Source organism: Pteropus medius, unplaced genomic scaffold, assembly GCF_902729225.1.
Source record: "Pteropus medius unplaced genomic scaffold, Ma_sr-lr_union100, whole genome shotgun sequence".
NCBI classification, from domain to species: domain Eukaryota; kingdom Metazoa; phylum Chordata; class Mammalia; order Chiroptera; family Pteropodidae; genus Pteropus; species Pteropus medius.
Genome location: NW_024340701.1, coordinates 15,137,177 through 15,153,261, shown reverse-complemented (window position 1 = coordinate 15,153,261; position 16,085 = coordinate 15,137,177). Strand labels below are relative to the sequence as shown.

The following is a 16,085-nucleotide window of genomic DNA, read 5'->3' as shown; positions in this document are numbered from 1 at the left end:
CTGTACTCTTAAACACTCCTTTATATTGCCTCTTGTTAGAGTTTCAAGTGATTAATTCATAACCCTTCTCTTTTCCATCTAAATTTAGAACCAATGAAGAAGTAGACACAGGAATCACAGATAAGAAATATTAGCTTTATTTCTAATGAAAGTTAAATTAAATGATGCACAACCAAATGGACTTCCTTGTAGTCGCCGAACTAGTCAGACTTATCTACCCAGTCAAAGGCTGCAATAAACAATTTCAGACCTCAACCACAAGCACAGATCATGTTCTGCAAAGGTCATGGCATGGCAGAGGCTGAAAACCAACATATCTCCTCTCTGCAAGTAGGCAGGTCCAAAAACGTGCAGGAGTGGCTGATCCACAGATGCCCCATTCCTTTGTCCAAATTCACCAATCAGATAAATCATCCTTCCTCCCTCAGGGGAGGCTGGGAGTAGGAGAGAAAGGCTGACATGTCTTCTAATGAAAATTCCTCCCCAATGGAAACATGTTGGGTAAGAAATAAGTATTTTCTCATCTAGCACTTCTTAAATTCAGCTGTATAAGAAGAAAAAATGACTTGACTATATATATATGCACACGTACACACACACACATGAGTAATGTGAAGGCTTCCCAGAAAATGTATATAACATTTGAAACTGACATACTGCTAGCAGGGCCTGGAGGATAAAAATCTAAGAGGAAGAATGCCTCTCAAAGCAGTATCTGATTGAGATCATCCACGTAAAGCATTAAACACATTTCCTGACATGTGGTATGTGGTCAATTAAACTTCTTAGCTCCTATCCTTATTATTATTGTTGCGATTGTTGTTCTGTACTCAGCTACAATTCACTTTTGGTGTGAAAATACGGAATAAAACTATTTAAATGAATTCCTGGCCAAGTCTTGTCCAGAGGACAGAAACATTTTATACTTTATAACACCATGAATTTTTGCAAAGCACTTTAACATATATTATCTCATTGATTCTAAGAACAGCCCTGGTAAGGCAGATATTATAATGGAAATTACATTTTGTGCAGCAGTTAGATTCTAAAGTAACATGTAAGGTAAAAAATCAAATATGATAAAGATTAATCACGAAATCTCTTAAATTTGTCTTAACAACATATAAGCATACCATCTCTCTATTAATCTATCAACTGATTTTTCCTCCATTGTTGGAACTGGTCAATGCCTCTATGGTTGAACTCTAGATATAATTGCTGGCTTGCATGTAGGTATCATGTTGTACAAAAAATAAGGATGGTGTATTTAAACAGAGATCCCATCCCACCTTCTATAACAAGATGAAGGCATAAAAGGAACTGAGACTGACTGAAATAGCTAACTTCATGCCACCCTTCCTTCATTTCCCCGTGTCTCATGCCCATTGACTGGAATTCATGGCAATTTCACATTTAAATCGTTTTTCTCTATTCTGTCTTTCTCTCCTCTCTCTCTCTCTCTCTCTCTCTCTCTCTCTCTCTCTCTCTCTCTCTCTCTCTCTCTTCCTTCTCTCTCTCGTCTCCCACATACACTTGTAAAGTGATATTTAGTTTAATTTGAATAAGCTAAACAGACATGTAATATCTCCACAAGATTATCATAATCTGAGGTTTATAGTTTCAAGTGACTTAGACCATTGTCGCCAGGCAGCAAACCTCGATCAGCTGACATCTATTCCACCCTCCTTTAACTATATACTGTCATATCCTCCCATTAACCAGAAAGTATAACTGAGGTGGTCTTTAAAAGTTCAGAATTATGTACTAATCAAATCCAATCTTGGTAGATAGCAACTTCCAGTGAAATCTTAGTGTAGATCCAGAAAAATGTTAAAATTAGTCCACCTAGACCAGAGCTCAGCAAAGACATAAGGCACATGTCCTTGTTCTTATGAGTGCTATCATATCTTTAAAGACTATTGTCAAGACCTCTCATCCACAAGACTGAAAAATACTCTGAAAGTGAAAAAGTGATTTACCAAGTGGCACTACAGAGTAAATTGTTTCACATTTGTTAAGTTCCGAGAACACAAAAATGATACCTAGCTCAAACAGATGAAAGGGACGGTGGTTTCAGCAGCTTCATTTTTAAATATGAAATGTGACAACTGTTGGTATATGATATCAGAGAAAAAATAAAAGTAGCCTCATGAAAGTATCACTGCTATAAAATCAGCAAAACTATAAAGTAATAATGGTCACCATTTTTGAACACTTTAAATATATTATCATAGTAAACCTTCACATTATGATCCCCATTTTATAGCTAAGAAGACTGAGATTCAGAGAGACCAAATAACTTTGATCAAGATCACATTTAGGAAATGGCAGAGCCAGAATTTGACCCTAGGATGATTGGATCCAAAGCCTATGTTCTTTTCAGAACATTATTTTGTGTCCAAATAATAAACCCTCCCTAGCAAGGAAATCAATTTTGAGAATACAGTACAGCTATCTCTTTCTTACACAGTAAGTTTTTAGCTTTTATAACTTAATAAAGTTTTCTCTCATACTTCATCTCATTTATATAAGAATATTTTAAAGCAACAGATAAATGTGACCCACTAAGTATGTATATTAAATATGCTATACTAGAATGATGTTTCCCTGAGTGGAAGGTAGATTCACTCACAGTTTCTAGTGGGGTTTCTTCAAGTTATTCACTAGGCCCCAAGGGTGGCGGTGATAGAGGGGGTGATTTAGTCCACTATCTTGAACTAGAACATACACTATCAATACCAAAGTAAAAGAGGCATCAAACTGCTGGAGGTTTGAATGACAGATGTCTTGGAATAACAGAGATCTTAAATCAAGATGGAAGTGAAATTAAGTTTTTTTAAAAATCTCTAAATTTTTAAAGTTTCTCGGAAAGATCTGTTGGGTAAAATTTTGACATGATTAGTTATAATACTGTAATTCCTCTCTTTCCTTTCTTTCTCAGCCAAATTTTTAGTAGTGGTCTTTACATGGGCAAATATAGAGTCCATCAGATATTTCCAAGTTTAATGTCAAAACTAGGAGTAGAAATTAGTCTTGTCTTTCAATCCAATCTATTAAACTCTTGCACTATATTCCCTCCAGCAACAAGAGCAACTTTATCATACAGTCATAATTTCTGATGTATGCGGAAAGGTGATGCCGTTGAAGTACCATCAATAAGGCAGATATTTCACAGTGGTTGTGATTAATTTGTGCTGATCTTGATACCACCTTGATCTTGAAACCAACATTTACATTTGCAAAATGGTAGAATTTGAGAGATAGTTTACTGGTATAATCTGTAACAATGACAAAGAAAGAAGCTAACTGGGCTGTGTAAAGACTAAATCAATAGGGACAACATGAACTAGATATAAATTTGCAAAAATAACACATTAAGTGTATAAAGCTAAAGAGCATATTATCTTGATCCCAATTGGAGGACAATGGCCAAATAATCTGAGATTTTCCTTCCCTTTTTCTTCTTCTCTATATTCAATAGTAGACTCTACATGAATATTTTTCAGAGAAGACATCCAAGCTCCTAGTTTTATATGGTGAATGATTTGGATGATTGACAGGTAAGGGGTAACTTTTATACCCATGGTTACGGCAGTGAAAGAGATATTAAATGATTTGTTTAACTTTTTAAAAATGCTTTTTGTTGTTATTTGTTAAAAAAAAAAAACAAAACACGAGAATCTAAACACCGTTCTACAAGACTTTTACTACCAGTGTAGTCTAAGCCCAACCCTAGGGGAGGTGGTAAGCAAGGAGTGCTCCCCATGTGAGGCACAGAGCAAGGCCCATGGAGTGCCCTGGAACATGTTTACTTCATACAGAATCCTGATGCAGTCTCAAAACTTTAGCTTTTGTTCAGTTTTTCCCACAAACGGTTGTTTTAATGTAGAAGCCAAACCGCAGTGAACTCTTGGTGTTTCTAGATAAAGAAACACATACTATTATGATCATCTTTAATACTAAAATCTAAGCAGATGACTCTAAAATTCTCTATACTTTACCAAGGAAATAAAAAGTTTCTATAAAAGAAAGACACTCTTGCAAATAAAGATGCCCTCAGTACAATGGATTGTTTTGTGAAGTAGTGATTCCTCTTCTACTGGAAGAACTGAAGCAGAGGCTGGCTGAAGGAGGTACTCTAGAGGAGTTTTCTCCATGAGGTGGGAGGTGGAACTGACTGCTGATATTTGGTTTAGGAAAAGGAGTTTTCAATTAATTTCACAATGGCAAAGAAAACATCCCAGAAAATCCAATTACATTATGAACGTTGACGTGTCTTATACTTTTTAGATCTCTAATAAATGCTTTTTAAATTCCTTCACTTAAAAAAATTAACATGGTGTTTATAAAAGCATATATTATAAAGAAAGGGACTGAAGAAAAGAAATGGGAAGAAAACAGTCCCCCAAACTCTTGAGAAAGACCTAATCTGATCAACTAACAGACTTCAAGATTCCTCATCCCCACTTCCATGGTTTTACCTTCTCATTTGTTAGACAAGTAATTTTGATCGTCCTCTTTGTGCACAGCAGAAATGCTTGCATCAGGCATTGATGACAACGGATCGTTAGCTGGTACGTGGGCTCCAAGAAGGCGCAACTAAACTGAGCTGGGAAGCTCAGGAAGGCTTCCCGGAGGAGGCGCTGCCTCCCAGGAGGAGCTTGAGAGCAAAGAGAAAATTTAGGGGATGGGATTGTTCCGGCGCTGACAGCAAAGCTCCTTGCGATCCACTGCATGCTCCCCTAGCAGAACAGGTTAAAGGGCAAAATGCGTTGTTGATCTTTTGGAGAAAACCGAGTCTCGCTTACCATCTGTGGAGAGCATGGTGGAAGGGACGGAGGTAGGAAAAGAACCCAAGCTCCCTTCTTCAGTAAGACATGCAGCTCCAGTTGCCGGATCCCGGGAGGGAACACTCCAAATGCTGTGTCCACTGAAGCGGGAGCTGTCGGGGCCGGGATGGCGAACAGGATAGTTTGCCTTGCTGCGCGTTGGCGGCCGGGCGAACGGGCCCGGGTTTGGGACACTCCCGTCGGTCCGCCACCCTGGTCGAATCTCTAGAGTCCTCACGACCCTCTTTAAGACTAGTCAGGGCTGGGGCCTACCTAGAGGGTTGTAAACTTGTCCCTGGTTCCCAGAGATCCTAGGTTCGCACGGCAGGGGATTGGTTTCGCGTCACGAGCTTGGGTAGAGCGGGCAAGTGGGGAGTTGCTGGAGAAAGCCGGGAGGAGAGTTTCCACTGCGCCCCCCCTAACCCCCTAACCCTGTAGCGGATGCCTTTTACGCATGTGTGTATCCTCCCTAATTAATTCAAATTCTCTTCCTCCTTCCCTCCTTCCAGGCAAGGGAAGCTGGAGTCACGCCAGGCCCTCGTGGCTGGTGCAAAGATGGTTAAGAGGGGCCTGGCGACACCCGAGCGCTGTGGTGGGGCCGCTGACTCGTGGGGTGAGGGGAGCTTCGGACCTGGAGTTCCCGCCTTCTTTCTTCCTCTGCTAAATCACGCCGCAAGAAGGGGATCGAGCCGTGGGCCCCCACAGAATCGCCCAAAGTTGGGCCAGTGGGGCGGTGTCATCAGGCGCTTCGGGGCGGGGGGGGGGGGCAGTGAGGGTGGGGTGGCTGCGGGGTCTCGGCGCCAAAAGACTGTCCAGGGGCTACGTCTTCGCCTTTCATGGGGCTGAGTCTCGCTCCGCCTAGCGCTCCTCTGTGTTTGTCTTATTTCTTCTCTTTACTAGTCCCAACCTTCCTTGACCCACCGTTTGCTTTTTTCCTTCTTGGGTGGAGAACAATTTTTCCTCCTCTGAGTATTTCCATAGCGAACACGTGGGCTGCTGAGTAACCCTGAGGAAGTCACGGAACCTTCTGGGCCTATGTGAAAAGAGGGAGAGGGTGTTCTCTAGGATTGGTTTTCTGAAAATGCCTCTGAAATTCGGCTTCTGGGGACTCAGATTAGGGAATGAAGGAGTTCCCTCTTCATCCCCAACTCGCCAATGACAGGACAGGGCTGTGTGCATAAGCCCAAAATCATCTGGAAAAGAAGGGTTTTGGTATGAGTTTTATGTTAAGATGGGGAAAGGACCTAATTTAATTCTTATTTTGAAAAATCCTGATGTAAGATACCCCGTCGGGAAATAAAAAGAAGATGATAATACTTTCTTACGACCCATCATCTGATTTTGCAACATTTCAAATTTCGTTCTGTGCTCCTGCCCTTCTTGGCTGGTTTTGGCCCCAGAGAGCAAAGAATGGCTTGCACATTCCTAAGAGGGCAAGAGAAGGAGGTGGTGATGGTTAAGGGAGAAGTTGGCTCTGGTTGTAACTGTCAACTGTTGGAGGGAGTCAAAGGGAGGGTGGTCTTTTCCGCGGTTTTGGAATCTCGTTACCTTTAATTCGTCCGGGAGGCTGCGTCGTGCGCTAATGGGCATCTGTCAGCGGAGGGCTCAGGTTTCCCCACTTGCCTCGGATAGTGGAAGCAAAGGGGCAAACAGCAAAGAAGACTGCTCGGCCAGATAGAAGTGTAGGCTGAGAGAAAGTGGCACCACGGCTTCTAAGCAGGCCCAGGGCGTGGTCGAAGGGCTCAGGAGCAGGAGGAGGCTCTACCTTTTAAAAGCCCCCTCTGACCAGCCTCTTTTGCTTCACCTTTTCAGGTGGAAGGGGGCTGGAACAGGTTCTGTGACCCCTCTTAGAAAAACCCACTTTTTACACCTAAAATCGAATTGTACAAAACGAAGCCAAACCCTGCAGGTGTTTGAACAGAGTTGATTCTCTGTCCAGAGCCATTAATTTTTTTTCCTTACCTGTTTTTAGATTTTTACAGTTTATAAAATATTTTCACTGACACCAACTTACCCAATCCTGCAAGCAGCAGACAGACTCCCCATTCTCATTGTAGAGGCAAAGAAACCAAGCAGTTTGTCCAAGGTCACAGTCAGGAAATACCTAATTCCTGATTGGGATTCCCTCTGCAAGGCTTCTCTCTTTCCACGGCTTCCTGTCATCGCCTCCTATGAAACAGAAAGACAGACAGACACAAGCACACACACACCCATGACTCAGTCTGGGCACTCTGAAAATGCCCTTCCAACCTCCTCACCCACAGCCCAGAGAGAGAGAATCCACTCACTAATTTATGCTGCAGTTTGCCAGACACTGGTAGGGGCCGATAGACACATGGTTCTGGTTTTCTGTCAAATCACATTCTCCTCAGGACAGTTCTTCAAGGAACTCAGGTTAAATGTTCCTCACCGCCCCCTCACACACACCAGCCATTCATGTTCCCCTCATCCCGACTCTTCCTATAAACCACGTAAAATAAATAACCTCTCAAATATAACTCTTAATTGCTTCCAAGTCGATGTTTTCTCATTACTAAACTTTATTGCTTCCCAATCTTTAGGACGAACTCCCTCTCTGGGACTCTGTCCCTTCCAGGACAGAGGGCAAGGAAAGTAGGTTCTCCGAGATTCGACCCGGGTGTCCCAGGCCGTGGGGGATGAGCAAGGGTGTCAGCGTGCTCAGAGTCTGAGAGGCAGGGAGAGGCCTCTGAGGGCGGGAGCTGGACTCGCGGAGACAAATGGGGAAGTTTTCCATCTGCTCGTCGCCCCCTGCAGGACACGTGCGCCAACGCAGCGAGAGCCCTGCATAACCGATGCATGTATTTTGCTTGTTCGCATTTTCCTGGACCCCGGGATCCGCTCTCCAATCTCCGACGGACTGAGTGCGGGGGCCCTACTCAGGGACTCCGCCCTGGGGATGTTCTAAAGATCACAGGCCTCGGAACTGGATTGACTTTCTAGAAAGGAGGGTTGCAGGAAGTGGAAACCAGTTTAAATTCCTGTGTAGCCAAAAGCTAAAATCCTTCCCATAAAAATCAACCCGCTTCCCCTTTTTGTTACAAATAAATCTGCCTAAGTGGGATAAATCGCGGATATCAGCCGTGTTGCCCCTACATCTCAATGTAAGAGGCGATTTCAGTGCCTTTCGTCGCTGGTGCCCGCGTTCGGTCACATCAAATGTGAATTCCAAGCCTTCCCCCACCAAGTGCTTGCGTTCATTATATATGGTATTTGCATTTTCCCTTCTGCTCTAAACCTTCGTGGTTTAACAAGCTTAAACCGAAAAGAGCTTTTCAGAGACGTACATCTAGGCCTATCTCCCAGACATCTGACAAGACTTTTAACAGCCGCTGGCCGATTTGAAGTCTGGATCTGAAGTCTCCTACCCTCCAAGAAATAAAGGAAGGGTATCATCTCCAAGCTAGTTCAAGGTTAAGAAGTGGCTGGAAGTTGCCCGCGGTTCTCTCCTCTACACCCCACCGCCTAAGGCATCGCTGGAAAAAGCCCTACGGATCTCAAGCGGCGGCTTGTGGCTGAGTGTCAAGCTGCGGGCGCAGGCTCGGCCGGTATTGCTGCTATGCGCGGAAATATGAGCGAGTAATTTTATAAGTAACAAAGGATCAGGGATGGAATGAGGCCCCTGTTATCCAATGTCATTTAGAAGCCTTGGATCAGCAGCTTCTTGAGGCTAAAAGTGAATGCAAGAAGCCCTGCCTTTCCCTTTTCCCAGGGGTGTCAGCTATATTTAGAAATAACCTCTATGTGTTTGCACAAATCATGTACCATTTGCTGTTTGTGTAAAAACCGATTAGCCAGACACAACTGTGAAACAACTTGTTACTTTTATAGCTGCGACACAAAAACAAATTTAGATCCGTTTAGTTTTCCTTGTAAAAGGAGATTCGAAGGGATCCGCCGGGAGACTGGTCCATAATCTCTTCTCCGTGAAGGTTACCGTTGCTCCTCTCGGCTGCGGTTGATTATCAGGTTCTTGTTTATCAAGTTGAACAAACTCACGCCCAGCAGCCTGTTTTATTTTAGGACCCTGTTCCAGAAGGAATGTTTACTCAGACACAATGTTTACTGTTTACCCGGAAAACAGATTCGGTATTTGTGGGGAAAGGTCTTGGAAAGCGACTCCTTAGTTCGCGCGGACAGCAGAGAAATAAGACTCGGATCCGAAGCCGGGAGGCAACTCCGCGACCAGGAGGCAAGGTGGACGCCAGCGCAAAGGGACGAAGGCAGCGCTACTAACAAGACGCACTTAGGGCCGAGCTGACAGTACTGCTACCCGCTCCAGCTTTAAAAGCGATTTCGCATAAGTAATTGTAATAGCTGAATTAATTACAAAGTAATTAGAATCGTTGCCGTTTGAGGATATGTTAGTGTGGTGGAAACCGGCTTCCGGCGTCTAGATGTTTCATTTGTACGTTAATACTTTTAAGGTTGCAACAGCTGAAATGCTCATTAAAAATAATCTACGAGGACATCTCCCCATTACTGCCCTATGATCTCGCATTTCACAGTAATCTAGCCTAAGATATACATACTTTTTTTAAGTAAAAAGAAAAAAAAGTGTGTGTGTGTGTGGGGGGGTGAGCACCTGTTTTTAAGAGGGTATTAGGCCACTCACTATTTCTTGGCCTTCATAAAGACTGCGGGTTGGAGGAAGGGGAGGCATCCACAGGAATTCTTCAGAGATTGAAATTATGTTGTGGATTGATTATTGCCATAGAAAAGAGGTATCTTATTTGAAAATATTATGAAAAAATAAAACAACTATGTATTATCTATTGGGCTAATGCAATTCCACTGAAAAATTTTAAATGCCATAACATGATCGACTAGGTTTATTTACCACTCCCACTTAAGGAATGAAAATAATTTCAAAAACCAAAGATTTGCTAAAATGAGGGATATGTTTGGAATTTATATTCTTTTGAAAGGACAATTGAAATGACTAAGAACTCGCATTTGGGAAATTTTCATTGTGTAAAATATAAGGTGTTTTTTTTAATTAAGATTTTACTGTTGTTTAGACTGGTTTTTTTAATGACAGCTTATTTTATTACAGAAATATCTGGTCATTTAGATTTAATGGATTGATATGAACAAGATCATTGTTTGCATCCCACTTTTATGTGAAAACTAAAAGAAAAATACTAAATACGACTTAAATTAGGCATTTTCCTTTTATCAACTAAATTTTTCTTACAATCAAATTATCAATTAGTAAAATTTGAAAAGGTCATTACTTGAAACTCTTCGAATTTCTGGGAAAGATGAAATGCAAAAAATACTATTTTAAAATCTTATTTATCTCAGACACCTAAATGAAACACTACGCTGAGCATTTTAAAAATTTATTTACAAAGTTGTGTACAACACGATGGAATAACATTTAGAATACCATATATATTCATTCAGATATAAACAGACTTATAATAGAATGACACTTCTCGCCTTTTGAAAATTTTTTTTATATTTAAAATCTCCCAACGTCTCTATACATTTATTTCTCACATAAAACTGGAGAGTGAACCTTCAAAAAAAATGAAAGTTCAGAGCTCTAAATCTACGGAATTTGTTTTTTTTCCTTAAAAAAATAAAAACCCCAAAAGGAAAGTCAATAATTTTTATACAAATATGTACAAAGAATTCCCCCCCCGCCATCCCCACGGTACTGAGAGCAGACGCCGTCAGGGTAATTTTTGGAAAATTAGGTTTTCGATTTTACCTGTACGGAAAGCTATTCCCGGGCGGGCGCGCGGTGAGAATTCGCTCCGCCAGCCTAGGTGTGCCCGAGAGGTCGGTGTTGAGGGTTTGGGGGGAGGAAATGGAGGAGAGGCTGAGTCCGGGATTGGGCAGGGGGGCCGAGACCGGGGAGGAGCACCCAACATGGAAGTGCAGCCGCCGCCCGGGGCCGCCACCGGGCCCTGTGTCCCGGCCACCGGCGCGTCCCTATTGAGCGGGCCACTTGGCTTGCGCTGCGGCGGCAGCAGCTGCGGCGGCTGAGGCTGCAGGCTGCAGGAACTGTCCAGAGAGAGGCACGCTCAGGATGGGCGCGATGGTGGCCGTCGTCCGGCTCAGCGACAGTGGCTGGTGCGTGGCCATAAGCGCTGCCGATTGCACGGTCCCCGGCGGCCGCAGGAAAGACTGAGCTGCGCCACCGCTCCCACCGCCTCCAGTGCCCCCAGTTACCCCGGCGCCCCCAGCGCCCGCCGCCGATCCCCCAGGCGCCGCAGGCCCCCCGCCGATGATGTTCTCGATGCTGAACGACGGCCGCGCGCTCGGCTCGGACTTGATGAGCGACGCGGTGGTGCCCGCAGCTCCCGCCGTGCCCGCGGCGGCCGCGGCGGCGCCCAGGCTATTGAGCTGCAGCTGCAGGCCGGGGCCAAGCTGAGAGCCGAAGGCGGCCGCTTTGCGGCCCAGCTCGCCCGAGGGCAGTAGCGGCACGGCGGGCGGCAGTACGGGTGCCACCGGCGGCAGCGCGTACGGGTACTGGAGCGCCGCGGCCGCGGCCGCCGCCGCCGCAGCAGCCGGGTGCGAGTAGGCGCCCGCCGCGGCCGCGGGGTGCAGGCCGTAGGGGCGGCCGTAGGGCCCCGCGGCGCCTGCCGCCGCCGCTAGGCTGTAGGCACCGAAGCTCTGCATCATAAGCGCCGTCTGCTCGCGCAGGTGCTCCTGCTGGTGGCGCTTGAAGCGTTTCCGGCGCCGCAGGAAGCTGCCGTTGTCGAACATGTCCTCGGACTGCGGGTCCAGGGTCCAGTAGTTGCCCTTGCCCGGGTTGCCCGGCTCGCGGGGGATCTTGACGAAGCAGTCGTTGAGCGAGAGGTTGTGGCGGATGCTGTTCTGCCAGGCGGGGAACTTCTCCCGGTAGTAGGGGAAGCGGTTGCTGATGAACTCGCAGATGCCGCTCAGGGTCAGCTTCTTCTGCGGGCTCTGCAGGATAGCCATGGTGATGAGCGCGATGTACGAGTAGGGTGGCTTCACCAGGCTGTTCTTGGGTTTGCTCGGGGCCAGGCCGCCCGCCGCACCGCTGCCCGAACCGGGCCCGCCGCCGCTCCCGCCGCCCTCCTCGCCGCCAACGCCTCCCTTGCAGCCGTCGGCCTCGGACGCGCCCACCTCGCCCCCTGGCCCGGCCCCGGCTCCAGCCGCCTCCTTGGGCAATGCCAGGGGTTGCTGGTGCGGCGGCTGAGACGGCCCATGGTGGGGTGCGGCCGGCGTCACCTCGTCCGCCTCGTCCAGGCGCAGCTCCGGAGGCCCTGCGGGGCTATCGCATCCCGCGTCGCTGTCCTTCTCCTCCAGCCCGTCGTCGCCTTCGCCCACCACATCGATGTCCACGTCCTCGGCCGTCAGCACCGTCTGGCCGGACATGTCGCTGGCGCTGCCGCCGCCGGAGAGGGTCATTCCTCCTCGGGGTTGGTGGAGGCAGCGGGGAAGGAGCCGCGGACGATTGGGGTCGTCAAGAGCTGCCGCCGAGCCCAGGGAAAGGGGGTTTGGACGCCCCCGAAAGATGGGGTGCTTGGAGAGGGGAGAGGGCGTATGTGGCTCGGGGCCCTCCCGGCTTAGCTCACACTCAGCGGCCCGGCATCGCGCGGCGAGGGCGCTGCGGTCCGCCCCCCGCGGACGCCCTCCGCAAACTCCTGCTGTCCCCGGCGCTCGGTACTAGGCGCTCGCTGCCACTCCGGGCCCCGGCGGCTTCTCCACGCCGCGCCCCCTCACTTCGCGTGCCTTCCACAGCCTCTGGGCCGGGTGTGGGGAGCAGGATCTGTGCAGGCGGGCGCAGGACACCAGGCGCCGAGCAGCTCGGGAGGGCGCGGACAGGGGCAACGAGGGGAGGGGGTGTCAGGGACGCCGAAGCCCCAGTAGTCGAAAGTCCCGTTTTAAGGACTGGCCTGATAGATTACTTTCTACTTAAAGATCCAGCGGGAGGCGGGGCCACGTGACCGCGCGTGACGTCAGGGCAGCCGCCGAGCCGGCCAAACTCAAGTTGGTTCAGCGAATTGTCAACAAAGGGACGAGGGACCCGCAACTCCGCGCCGCACCGGGCGCCAGCGTCTCGCGGGCCCCGAGGGCGCCCTGGACTGCCCGGGGACCTCAGCCTAGGCTAGAGCCCAGCGCGGGGGTCGAGGGAGCCTGTGGGCGTGAGTGCGCGAGAGTGGGTGTGAACGAGTGAGGGCGTGGGTCTGGGAGTGTCCGCGGGACCTGGCGGCTTTTGCTGCCCTGCCATCCCCGCCCCTTTTCCCTTGCCTCTTCTCTTCTACCAACACTCCTTGGGCAAGGAATGGGCAACATAGAACGAGATTCTCATTCCACTTTTTTAAAAAGAAAAACTTAGTCTGTTTTTGTTTTTGATTTCTTTTTAGCTTTAAAGAGTAAGGGCTGAACACCAGGCTCCGTTTTGCTAATTAGACTTCAGACCCCCCCTCCTGCCTCTGCTCATTCGGCGGAAACATCTACTGAGGAAATGCTCTCGCCCGCCCCTCAAAGCCAGTTCTCCGGGGTCCTGCCTTCGCTCTATGTGGGTGTATGTATATGTGTGTGTGTGTGTGTGTGTGTGTGTGTGTGTGTGTTTGTGTGTATACATATATATGTATATATATATATACATATATATATACAATTCCTCCCCCTACTACAAGAAGAACAGCATCAGCTGGGGTTCCCCAAGGTCAGAAAATGGCTATCGATTTATCTATTAGAATAGTTGCCGAGAGAAATAAAAACGACGTAAAATAACAGGGAACCTATAAATAAAGAAGCCATAACTTAGCTGCTCCGAGTAGTTAAACGACTTAGCATGTGAAAAAGTCGGAAATGTGCTGGGGAAGGAACCGGGATTGGCCGCGGCCTGGGTAAGTCGAGTGGGGCAGGGAAGAGGCTTTGGGCCTTTAGACTAGACGCTGCGCCCGGGAGGCCAAACAACGCTGGGAGCTGGCGGTGTGACTTCCCCCGCGGCGCGGCCGACTCCTGGGAGCGGGGACGGCCTGGGGGCATGCCGGCGTGCTAGGCTCTCAGTTGCTAACTAACGTAGATTCTTCTCTTCCAAGACTTAGATAAACCCTCCAAGATTTAACTTCCTGGGAAACCAGCAGCAGAGCGGGTGGAGGAGGCGAGGATGCGGCCAGTGCACACCGAGTTTCCCTGGCAAGGAAAGTCAGTAATGGTAGGAAAGACTGGGAATTTAACTGGGTTTGGGAGGGCGGGCCGCAAACCGACCCCCAGTGTGTGGCATTACTGGGGCGCGTAGACCTCGCACCCCCGAATACCGCACCTGACCGGGTGAATCCGCGATGTGCCACCCCTAACGCAGTTTTAGGCCTCCTCATAGCAAGCCGCAAGCGCCTGCCGGGTGTGGCGGGCTCCAGGAAACCAAACCCAGTCTGTCCGCGGAGGCCTGGGAGGGAATATGCCGGCCTCACCAGAGCTAAGAGCACTAGGTGAGGAGGTCCGAAAAGAAATAATTGGTGAAGTATTTACAGAAGACACTAGCAAACTGATTTAATTCCCGGTAGACACTGGTGCTTCTGATTCCTTCAGTCTGTATTTCTGTCACCTGCGAACCCCTCTTTCCTTGGCCCAGACACTTCAGAAATAAATAATAAATAAACAAATAAACCCCAGATCCGTAAACTTACTTCATTATAGGCAGTGAGACACACAGATTAACTTTCATCTCCATTAGATGGTTTCCTAGATAGGTATAACTGCTAGCCCATTGGATCCCCACTAAGCAGGACGTTCCAGATTGGGGATGTAGAGTTGGGGCAGTGACTCCACCCTGAAACGCCCTCGAAATTCCAAGATTTTTCTGTATCTAAATGACCCCCCGGTTGCACCTGACCCTAAAATGCTTCTGAGTTGATTTCCGCAGCTGCACCGCTTTGTGGCCCGCAGGCTCCGAACCGCTTACAAAGCTATCTAGACTGCCTCCCGCGAAACCCACCAGAGCTCAGAGCTGGCGGTCCACTTCGCCCAGCTGCAGAGGTCGCGGCAGCAATTGCCAGAGAAACCCAGTCATTACAAAAGGAGGGTCGGAAGGACAGAAAAAGAAACCAAAATTTACAAATTCAGAAATTCCTTTTGCTCAGCTTCGGTTGTCCAACCCCAGAGGCAGGCGCGGGCCGCAGCACGAGCCACACAGGCTGGGCAGGCGAGTCGCAGTGCACGTGTGAATGTGTGAGTGCGCGCGCGCGCACCGGCGCGCGCATGGGAGGGTGGCGGCTCCAGGGGCCGCCCTCCGCAGTCTTCTTGAAATAGCCTCTAAATGAGTCTAATTTCGATTATGCTGCCCACCAAGGCTAGTTCTCAGCACTCCCTCGGCGCCGATGGTCCCTGCCGCTCATCCTCCCCAGGCCAAGATCTGGTCTGATCCGTCCATTCCCCAATGTCTTATTGGAACCTCCCTGGGGTAAAGGGTGGGGGATGAACAACTCCCAGCCGCCAGTTCCATTTGTTGCGCTTTTTTCTTTCGACACAATAAAAGTCAAATTAATTGATTCATACCATTAATTACGGCGCGTAGCGTGAAAAGCAACGCTTCCCCTCGGTTAGAGATCTATTGTGCTAATCTCTTGTTCAATCAGTGTTACCATCTGACGCTGGGTCTGGCCCTTACAGAAACTTTTCGACTCGATTAGCTAAATGATGAGACGTGCAGGACCTACTGGCTGCGGCCTCGACGTCTGGCGCTCGCGCCGGCCCATCCGCTTAATATCGATTTCCAGTGCAGGCAGCGGATTTTCCTCTTACCACTCTCTGCTGGGTAACCCGCCGCGGCTTTCCTCATTCAGAGCAACAGAAGGGCCAGCGCATCCTTCCGGGGCGGGAAGGAGGCAAAGCAGAAGTTCAGGTGGGAAGAGGGAAGGTTCCCGCTGCCCTCGCCGCGGGACTCCACCTGGGCGGAAGGGCCCGAGTGGGAGCCGATGGTGCAGGGGCCTGTCCTACGCCGACTAGATTCCAGGCTAAATAAATCCTGTTTGCTGAATAATTGCACGTTGCAGCTAAAAGCCCACAAGTCGTCAGTTACCGCCAAACTTTCAGCAGAGAGAGATGGAAGGAGACAGATGCAGAAAGTGACACGTTAGTGGGGGGAAGAAAAATGTGATAGAGGGAACGGAAATATTGGGGGGAGAAGAAAAGTGAAATATGGATAAATATTTTCTGATTCTCAGAGGGTTACTGCAGGAGAGAGAAAGAGGGAGTACACATATATACTATGAGTGAGAGTGACTACTTGGGTCACAACGAGCAAAC

At 48.2% G+C, this 16,085-nt stretch overlaps 1 protein-coding gene across 1 annotated transcript; it reads right to left on the bottom strand.

Annotated features, from left to right (window-relative positions):
- Nucleotides 1–10,179: 10,179 nt before the first annotated feature.
- FOXD3 (forkhead box D3) lies at nucleotides 10,180–13,106 on the bottom strand. The gene has a single exon (XM_039883225.1). The coding sequence runs from the start codon at nucleotides 12,234–12,236 to the stop codon at nucleotides 10,791–10,793; it is 1,446 nt and encodes a 481-aa protein (XP_039739159.1). The 5' UTR covers nucleotides 12,237–13,106; the 3' UTR covers nucleotides 10,180–10,790.
- Nucleotides 13,107–16,085: the final 2,979 nt, after the last annotated feature.

Bases quoted from the DNA above. Each gene is read 5' to 3' on its own strand.
- FOXD3 (XM_039883225.1), bottom strand. From the start codon at position 12,236: ATGACCCTCTCCGGCGGCGGCAGCGCCAGCGACATGTCCGGCCAGACG.